General features: G+C 39.6%; 1 protein-coding gene across 3 annotated transcripts; it reads right to left on the bottom strand.

Annotated features, from left to right (window-relative positions):
• Positions 1–3,154: 3,154 nt before the first annotated feature.
• On the bottom strand, positions 3,155–6,607 carry LOC126791756 (cyclin-J18). Of its 3 annotated transcripts, none has more exons than XM_050518229.1 (9): positions 6,501–6,607; positions 6,322–6,401; positions 6,142–6,241; positions 5,953–6,051; positions 5,831–5,848; positions 5,669–5,739; positions 5,449–5,575; positions 5,250–5,310; positions 3,155–3,636 (listed from the first exon to the last, which is right to left on the bottom strand). In XM_050518229.1, exons 1-9 carry the CDS (start codon positions 6,570–6,572, stop codon positions 3,515–3,517), a joined length of 750 nt encoding a protein of 249 aa, XP_050374186.1. In that variant the 5' UTR covers positions 6,573–6,607; the 3' UTR covers positions 3,155–3,514. The 3 variants fall into 3 exon arrangements, 2 of the variants coding, with proteins under 2 accessions (XP_050374186.1, XP_050374187.1); XM_050518230.1 differs by lacking the exon at positions 3,155–3,636 and adding an exon at positions 4,482–5,090; XR_007671851.1 differs by lacking the exon at positions 3,155–3,636 and adding an exon at positions 5,019–5,090 and having other exon boundaries at positions 5,250–5,575.
• Positions 6,608–10,431: the final 3,824 nt, after the last annotated feature.

Below are 10,431 nucleotides of genomic sequence, written 5' to 3'. Positions count from 1 at the left end.
AGATTTCCTAAAGTGATTCATAGAACTAAAGGCACGCTTGATTATATCTATTCTGATTGTTGGGGTCCCTCTCGCGTTGACTCTTTGAGAGGTCACAAATATTTTGTGTCTATGATTGATGACTACTCAAGAATGACTTGGGTGTTCATGATGAAGCATAAAAGTGACGCCTTCAAGAATTTCAAGCAGTGGAAGGCATTAGTTGAAAATCAAACAGGGAAGAAGATTAAGAGGCTGCGAACTGATAATGGTCTGGAATTCTGTTCTGCTGAATTTGATGATTTCTGCAAGACTGAAGGTATTGCAAGGCACCATACAGTCCGGAATACACCACAGCAAAATGGTGTAGCAGAACGTATGAATCAGACACTTCTGGAGAGAGCTAGGTGCATGCTCTCTAATGCTGGATTAGAAAGAAGGTTCTGGGCAGAAGCGGTGAATATTGCTTGTTATCTGATAAATCGTGGACCACACACAGGTATACATCTCAAAACACCTTATGAGATGTGGTCTGGTAAGTCTGCTGATTACTCCAATCTGAGGGTTTTTGGGTGCTCTGCTTACTATCATGTAAGTGAGGGTAAGTTAGAACCAAGAGCTAAAAAAGGAGTGTTTGTAGGCTATGGAGATGGGGTTAAAGGTTTCAGAATCTGGTCTCCATCTGAAAGGAGGGTTATACTGAGTAGGAATGTAGTATTTGATGAAAATTCTATGTTTAACCCTACTATGAAGTCTGTGGTTGTATCAGAAAATTGTAGTGTTGAGAAACAGGTGGAGCAACAAGTCACTGAAGATGTGAGTGAACCACAACAAGAAGATCAACACCTACATTCAGAATCAGAACAAATGGTTGTTAATCAGCATGGTTTGGCTCATGAGCGATCTAGGAGACCAAACTTTGGGAAACCACCTACAAGGTATGGTTTTGAGGACATGGTGGCTTATGCACTACAGGTTGCTGAAGAGGTGGATCCTCATGAGCCGTCCACCTACAAGGAAGCAGTTACATGTACAGAGTCAGCTCAATGGCTTGCTGCAATGGGAGATGAAATGGAATCACTTCAGAAAAATCAGACTTGGGAATTGACCAAACGACCTGATCAGGGGAGAAAGGTTATTACTTGCAAATGGGTTTTCAAGAAGAAAGAAGGGTTGTCATCTGCTGAGGGCATCAAGTATAAAGCTCGAGTAGTTGCAAGAGGGTTCCATCAGTAAGAGGGAGTTGACTACAATGAGATTTTCTCACCTGTGGTCAGACATACTTCTATCAGGGTGCTACTAGCCATAGTTGCACATCAGAATCTGGAGCTTGAGCAATTAGATGTGAAGCCAGCGTTCTTACATGGAGAATTGGAAGAAGAGATTTACATGACTCAGCCAGATGGTTTTCAAGTCCCCGGAAAGGAAGACTATGTTTGCAAGTTGAAGAAGTCCTTGTATGGACTAAAGCAGTCCCCTAGACAGTGGTACAAGAGGTTTGATAGCTATATGATAGAGATCGGCTACATCAGGAGTCCGTATGATTGTTGTGTCTACTACAACAAGTTAACAAATGGTTCCCTCATTTATCTGGTCCTGTATGTAGATGATATGCTGATAGCTGCAAAAGACAAGTCTGATATTCAGAAGTTGAAGGGTCTCCTCAGTGCAGAGTTTGAGATGAAGGATTTGGGAGCAGCCCGAAAAATTTTGGGAATGGAGATTTACAGGGATAGAAGTCAGAAGAAGCTTTTCTTATCACAGAAAGGCTACATCCAGAAAATATTATCCAGGTTTGGTATGTCTACATCCAGATCTTTAGATACTCCAAGTGCTGTAAATATTCATCTGTCTACTGCGTTTGCACCTAAATCTGCTAAGGAGAAGGAATACATGTCTCGAGTTCCTTATGCTAGTGCAGTAGGAAGCTTGATGTATGCTATGGTTTGCACTAGGCATGATCTTGCACACGCTGTTAGTGTTGTCAGCAGATTTATGGGCGATCCTGGGAAGGAGCATTGGCAGGCTGTGAAGAGAATTTTTCGGTATCTCAAAGGTACGTCTGATGTTGGTCTCATTTATGGAGGTAATACAAATGATACAAACTGTTTGGTAACTGGCTATTCAGATAGCGATTATGCTGGAGATGTTGACACTAGGAGATCTATGACTAGTTATGTCTTTACTCTTGGTGGCTCTGTTGTTAGCTGGAAAGCTACTTTGCAGCCTACAGTGACTTTGTCTACTACTGAAGCAGAGTACATGGCTCTGACAGCCGTTGCAAAGGAAGACATATGGTTGAGTGGACTGGTCAGTAGTCTTGGTTTGCATCATGATCAGGCTATAGTATATTGCGACAGTTTGAGTGCAATATGTTTAGCTAAGGATCAAGTTCATCATGAGAGGAGTAAGCACATTGATGTCAGGTATCATTTTCTGAGAGATGAGAGCAGAATTAAGATGAAGAAGGTGGGCACTGCTGACAATCCCGCTGATATGTTCACCAAGTCGGTTCCACACAGCAAGTTCCAACATTGTTTGGACTTGCTAAATGTTACAAGCTGTTAGTTGCCCTTTGGGGGCGACATCTGGGGCAGAAGGAGTTATCTGTACATCTGGCATCACTATGGTGCGTCTGGTACATCTGTTATTTGTGAGAGGATTTAAGTCAAGGTGGAGATTTGTTAATATATGCCTTGAATCATCCAATCTGTTCTGACGGCTAATCTGTATATAGGGTTATACCAGGTTATGGTTTCCTATTAGGACTAGTATATCGGGATATACTAGGTTATGGTTTCCTATTAAGACTAGTATATCGGGTTTAGGGTTGTATATAAACAACCTATTGTGTGTTGTGTATAGGTTGTTCTGTTTTTTTTCCTCAACATAATAAAACTGTTCTTCTTCTGTCCGTGGACGTAGCTAACACATCGTTAGTGAACCACGTAAATCTGTGTTCTTTCTTGCACTAGTTATAACAATCATCTTGATTTTCTTGACTACTACGCTATCTCCGGACCAACAACTCATGGGTTACCAACCTCTTGTAATTTGTAAACCCTAAAAACCATGAACCCTAAAATTAGTGTTGATTTTTTTTTTTTGGTTAAAAAAAATTTTTTTGGTTAAAATTAGTGTTGATAAGGGAGAGATTATAAGGAATGTCTGTTAAAAAAGATATATTCCACAAGGGGACAAGGCCACACAACATCAAAGTGAACACTAATCACACACTAGATTGGCATCTAACACTTGTTTTCAAATGGCCCAAACAAAGTTAAAGCATGAAAAAGTATAGGCAACTTCCCGATTGAAATCAATGGCCGTGTCTGGTAGAACCCACAGATCACATACAGAGCTTAAAAGTACTTTCTTGTGTGTTATGATCGATGGCCCCCAACAGCCTCTTTACATTTTCCCCCAGCTAGTTTATCAATATGACTGAGATCTTTATAATTTGTAAGAGAATAATTGCATCCAAAGTAGCTTTGCATATTGTTATTAAGGGAGAAGACAAAACCTGTGTCCCATCCTACTGATAACTGTTGCCCTCTCCAGACTTCAGATTCCAACAAGAAAGATGAAATACATGCTTGAGAATTTCTCTGACCATCTCTGCAACATCCACTTCTTCGCATCCGGTTACAAACTTCACTGCAGACACTAAAATGTAATTCAATTTAGTAAGAATGCTAATCTGTATCTGTTCAGCACAGACTAAGCTCGGAAAGACAAATCCCCGTCTGATCTCATGTTCATCACTATATTGAATTATTGATGATCTTAAATTAGCATGCCACGATCTTGGAGATTTTTTTACTTATTACTGACTGGGACACCTATGGCAGAGTTTTCCCAATGTATGTACAGTTAAACAAGCACATACTTGATAGGCACATAAGCAGTTAAGCACGCCTAAACTGATAAGGTTTAAGTAAAGGCAGTACCAAAAAACTGAAAATTTGCAACGGTATAAAACACAAAAACCATGGAAGTACAGAACCACCAAACGAGAAGTAAAGGCATCATCAATTCAAGAAGGGACTTAGGGATGGCCTAACAGACAGCAGGCGGGTAGATAATAGTGTACGAAGAGCGTTGAACTTCCATGAAAGCAAGCTAAATAAAACTTGGGAAAAAAAAGGTGGGTGCAAATGGACCCCCAAGCACTTGGCCATGGATGATGATCAAGAACACTTTGTCTTTTGGATAAGGGCCAGCACAGAGAGGCTCCAGACCATCACTCCAATTAATCATATGGTTAAAATTCTACAGTACACTTCCTAGTTCGTGGCATTTACAACTAAAGCCACCTTGTTATGGCATCAGTGAGATAGGTACCATCAAATTACATTGTTCAAGTAGAGGGTGTACAAATAGAACCTATCAAATCGGTTTTGTTTGAAATAGAGGTGGACGTTTAACCCCTTTTTCCTTGTAACGGATACGACACCGCATGATCACAGACCAATGTCATGCTTGGAAAAGGAATATTTTTCTCAGCTTTTTGAGCTTAATCTTCCAAATGTTCCATTAATAGCTATAGTGTTTAGATAACATCAGTGACACATATATTACCAAGAGAAAATAAAAAAGTCGGAGTGAGGCCACAAGCTGATTCTCAGGACGCAACTCATTAGTCTATCTAGAAGAGAATTTAAAAAAAAAACTATGAGAAGGATAGGCAGTGTTGCCTCTAAAATGTGAGACTAGTTTAGAAGAATTTTTCAGCAAGGATTCTAGTTCTATGTTGCTGTACGAATGGTACGGTGGACCAAAGAGTTGGTTAGAGCTACGTATGAAGAAAGGACCACCAAATGACCAAATTGATGATCAGATATGGCCGGTGATCAAAGATCAAACAAGGCTGCCGGAAGGAAGATTGCCAGAATGTGAAGGGACACTTAGAGCAAAAAGGCAGGAAGACGTCAATTTGCATCTTTATATGCGTTTTTCTCACCAGAGTTGGGGTCCCAGTAAAGTGACTCCAACTATCCAAGTCTCGGATCACCAGATTCTCAGTAACCTGCTAATTTCCCGCCAAGATTTTATATCCTCTATGAGTGAAGAATCACTACTCTTGATCTTCCTGAGGCAAATTGTTCTGTCTACATTCAAGTGATTCAATCAACAAAAGCCAGTAACAACACATTGGATCTTTCTTGTGGAAACTAACTTGCATTCTCAAGAAGTATTGATCCTAGCATTCAGGCACAGATAGATTCAGTTAAAGCACATAACAAAGGAAAAGGCATATGAAATCTTACCCCAGGGAAGAACCGGAAATTCCAACTTCTGTTTAGGAACTGTAGTCACATATGAAGCAACCTGCAAAGCAACAAATAGAAAAGCACACTAGTTTTCAGATCTGAAAACTATCAAAACTAGCTGTGTATACTTTTCTGATAACAAAGTTGTTTCTGCACAGTATTTCAGTAGATCAAAATTCAATGTTATCAAACATGCCAAGACTGATGCAGCAAGAAAACGAGGATTAGCATAGAGCATCGTTGTCTCCTCCTTTTCATAAAGTAGGTCCATGATATCCATGCCCGCTTCAAAGTTCACTAGTTCTCCAACTTTCGCCACTCCCCTGAATTCAACAAACCACAAGGGATGCATAAAAACGAAACAAATGGTTTACTGGAAAGAAACTAACAGTCCAATGAAAATGGTGAAAACTAACTTGAATTGTAGTAAAAGCTCTTCAAAGTACACGAATGCAATATTTTCCACACAAATCTCAAAATTCACCACCTTAAAGAAGAAAACTCATTTGATCTCAGACTCTCAGCAGTGTAATAGCTAAACAACGAAAGAAACAGAACTTTAGAGCTTTCAAATTTACCTGCATTAAGACCACTTCCTACAAGACATCAACAAACCAAAATTTAAAGTATATATTAGCTTCTAAACGAACACATCTATAAGCTATTTAAAAAGGCCCCTTCAATTCGAGAATAGGCTTACCGCCTCGGAGTAATCTCGAATGGTGAAGTGTTGCTCACTGATACTTTTGTCTCCCAACGACTTGAATATCTTCACTGACAATGCAGGAGAAGAGTGCATCTACAAAGCAATAGCATACACACACAAATGCACAAAGATTATACCGAAAAGTAAGCGAAAACTCACAGAAAAATAGCATCAAAACCATACTTTGTTTGAAATCCATAGTGAAACAAGCGCGAAAAGCTGCAAATTGCTCTCTCTCAAGGGCTGCAATAGCCAGCTCCCCATGTCATTTCCCTGTTCCAACCTAATTCACACTTACAGTTTTACAGTATCCTTCTATGAAAAATTACCACAGAAACATACAAAAGTAATTCATAAAGTTACTTGCACATAAACCGCGGATAGAATCTATGAGCGAAGATTGACAAGGCGGTGTACTTCTCAGTCGGAGAAAGTTGGAGCCGCTAAATTAGCCAAATTAGGTCACCGGAAAAATTGAAAATGAGAGTTAAAATAAAACAGTAATAATCAGAATTGAAGTCAAAGTAAAAAATAGGACTGACCAGAGAAGATTGGATGAGGAAGTCGATGAGTCTTGACCGGAGCGGCAGATCCGAAGCCGCTTCTCTTTGCATCTCTGCGGTTCACCACAATTTCAATCTCTATTTTTCTTTTTTTGCGCGAGTTTTTGAAATTTGGGAGATTTTATAACTAAAAACCCTCAGTTCCTCTCTCTTTTCTTTTGGGCTTCGAGCATTTCAGTTTATGTGGGCTTTCCAGATCTTCCAAAAATCCACTTCAATTAAAGAGAGAAAGAGATCCATTGCAGACTAATGTTTGATTAGCGTGAAGCCGCGAACAATTTCAACGATCTTTCGAATTCTTAATGGGAATTGTTATTAATACATCTATAATCTCTATTAACACTTCATGCTTTAAATTGGGTGTGTGAATAGAGAAAAATTGTGTGTTAGTAATAATATCCTACATGATAAAGATATGTGGGGATAGAGAAAAATGATGTGTTAATAGTAAGTACATAGAGAAGAAAGGTATATATTCTTGCTTAATTGATATGAACATTTACAAGGTATTTATAGAAATCTAAACTACTATTTATCAAGTATGAAACCAAATATAGATTTGTCAATTAGTACGGCTATAGATTTGGTTGGTGAGATCTGTTTGTTGTTTGTTGACTCATGCTAACACTCTCCCTCAAGTTGGTGCATACATATCGACCATGCCCAACTTGCTAAGTGAGTCATAAAAAACCTTCTTAGATACTCCTTTTGTGAGTATATCTGCAAGTTGCTCTTCCGAAGGAACAAAAGGAAAGCTAATGATCTTAGCATCTAGCTTCTCCTTTATAAAGTGACGATCAACCTCCACATGCTTTGTACGATCATGTTGTACAGGATTATGTGAAATATCAACAGCTGCCTTGTTGTCACAGTACAACTACATAACATTCTTAGGCTTAACACCCAAATCTTGTAGCAAATTTCTAAGCCATAACAACTCGCATACTCCCTGAGTCATACCTCTGTATTCTGCTTCAGCACTAGATCGAGCTACCACCTTTTGTTTCTTACTCTTCCAAGTAACAAGATTACCCCCAACAAAAGTAAAGTACCCTGATGTGGACCTCCGATCTGTAATATTTTCAGCCCAGTCTGCATCTGTGAAACCACAAACCTCAATGATATTGTTGTGATTAGAAAACATTACTCCTCTTCCTGGAGCTGACTTCAAACACCTCAAAATCCTCACAACAGCATCCATGTGATCCATACTGGGATTATGCATGAATTGACTTACTACACTTACTGCATACGCAAGATCTGGTCTGGTATGTGACAAATAAATCAGGCGTCCAACTAGCCTTTGATAACGAGTTTTGTCAGTAGGTACCTGATTTAGGTGCTCTGCTAATCGATGGTTTTGCTCAATAGGAATATCAATTTGAGTGCAATCCAACATACCTGTCTCTGTTAATAGATCAAGGATGTACTTCCTCTGACACAGATAGATACCATCACTTCCCCGGGCTACCTCAATGCCCAAGAAGTACTTGAGTGTACCTAGGTCATTCATCTCGAATTCTGTGACTAGCTGTTTTTGTAATCTGTCCACCACAATAGTATCATTACCAGTAACTACCATATCATCAACATATATAATTAGGGCTGTTACCTTCCCTTGTTGATGTTTGAGAAATAATGTGTGGTCTGAATTACTCTGTCTGTAGCCAATTTTCCTCATGAATTGTGAAAATCTTCCAAACCAAGCACGAGGAGACTGTTTAAGACCATACAAAGACTTTCTCAACCTGCATATACAGTTATCTGGAGAAGCTGCCACATATCCAAGAGGAAGATCCATATACACTTCCTCTGTAAGTTCTCCATGAAGGAATGCATTCTTAACATCAAATTGTCTAAGCGGCCAGTTTAAGGTAGCAGCAAAAGAGAGTAATACCCGAATAGTGTTCATTTTTGCAACAGGTGCAAAAGTCTCATCATAGTCTATGCCATATATTTGGGTGAACCATTTTGCTACTAGGCGTGCTTTATACCGGCTCACTGACCCATCTGGATTATGTTTTACTGTAAACACCCAACGACATCCCACTGTCTTCTTGCCATGTGGTGGAGATACAAGCTCCCACGTATTGTTCTTATGTAATGTTTTCATCTCTTCCTCCATCGTTTTCCTCCATTTTGGATCTCCTAATGCATCCTGCACTTTGTTAGGTATTGATACAGCAGAAATTTGATTCACAAATGATTCATATGACTTAGACAATCTTTTAGTAGACATAAAATTTGCCACATGATACTTAGCTTTAGCATGAAGGGTAGGTTCATATTTTTTTGTTGGCTGACCCTGAGTAGACATATTTGGCAAGATATATTGTCTACTATTAGCTTCACTAGTACTAGTCCCAATAGAATTACTAACCTCAGATGAGTGATCTTCTGTACCAGGGGAACGTTGGTCAGGGGTATAAATAACAGTATGGGAGACAGTTGTGTTGTCAGCTTCCGGTACCTGAATCTCTGGAGTGATTATACCAGAATCATCTGGTGGTGCATGTGTAGCTGACACATCAGTAATCCCAACCGAACCTGGCACCATATCTCCTGGCTGACTTGTCTCCCCCTTTCCATAATACAGTTCTTCAAAATATGAATTCTCCCCGTGAAGAGCAGTATCAGAAGACGTAAAATAGCTCATGTCCTCAAAGAAAGAAACATCCAGAGTGACATAATACTGTCTGGTAGGTGGATGAAAGCACCTGTACCCTTTCTGATGTCCTCCGTATCCAACGAACACACATTTAACCGCTCGGGCATCCAACTTAGACCTCTGATGTTTTAGAAGATGGACAAAAGCAACACAACCGAAAACACGGGCTGGAAGATTATGAAAAGAGGGTAAGGAAACATGGGAAGCAAGCACCTCATATGGAACTCTGCCTTCAAGGACACGAGATGGAAGACAATTAATGAGGTGAGCGGAAGTTATGATAGCATCACCCCAAAGGTATTTAGGCATATGGGCACTAAAGAGAATACACCGAGCCATATCAAGTAAATGACGATTTTTCCTTTCGGAAACTCCATTCTGCTCAGGTGTGTAAGGACACGTTGTTTGATGAACAATTCAGTGTGTGTTAAAAAACTCCTGAAAGACACGATTCACATATTCCCCCCCCCCCCATTATCAGAACGAAGAATTTTAATTGTGGCATTATATTGTGTTTGGACAGTGGTATAGAAGGCTTGAAAAGCTGGAAAAACCTCATTTTTGGTTTTTATAAGAACAATCCATGAAAGACGTGTGCAATCATCAATAAATGACACATAATACCGCATTCTCAACACAGTAGATTCTTTGGAAGGTCCCCAAATATCAGAATGAATTAATTCAAAAGGAAGAATACTTTTATTAGAAGTACTAGGGGAATAAGTAGACCGATGACTTTTGCCCAAAACACATGTTTCACAACGAAAAACTGACTCATCCACACCAATAAACAAAGTAGGCATGGATTTTTTCATAACACTAAATGAAGGATGCCCCAAGCGACGATGTCATAACCAAACTTCACTTAGCTTATCAGAAGTGGAGAGCAAAGCGATCCGGGACTGTGCCCCTGGTTTTTCCCCCGCATATGTCTGATTCAGATGAAACAACCTGCCCCGTAGATACCCCCGACCAATTAACTCCCCGGTGAGAAGATCCTGAAATATCACATACATAGGAAAAAATGTCACAGAGCACTTAGCTTCAGTGTTCATTTGTGGGACAGATATCAAATGATGAGATAAAGCAGGTACATATAAGACATTGTGAAGCTCTATTGTGGGAGTAATACGAACTGATCCTTTCCCTAATACGGGGAAGGCCTCACCATTAGCATTAGTAATATATAGTACTGGTGGAGGAGATAATATAGTAAAATAAGATTTGTCATAAGTCATATGA

This window comes from Argentina anserina, chromosome 4 (genome assembly GCF_933775445.1).
Source record: "Argentina anserina chromosome 4, drPotAnse1.1, whole genome shotgun sequence".
Lineage (NCBI taxonomy): Eukaryota > Viridiplantae > Streptophyta > Magnoliopsida > Rosales > Rosaceae > Argentina > Argentina anserina.
The sequence above is the reverse complement of the archived record's forward strand: the minus strand, read 5'-3'. Positions and strand labels throughout refer to the sequence as shown.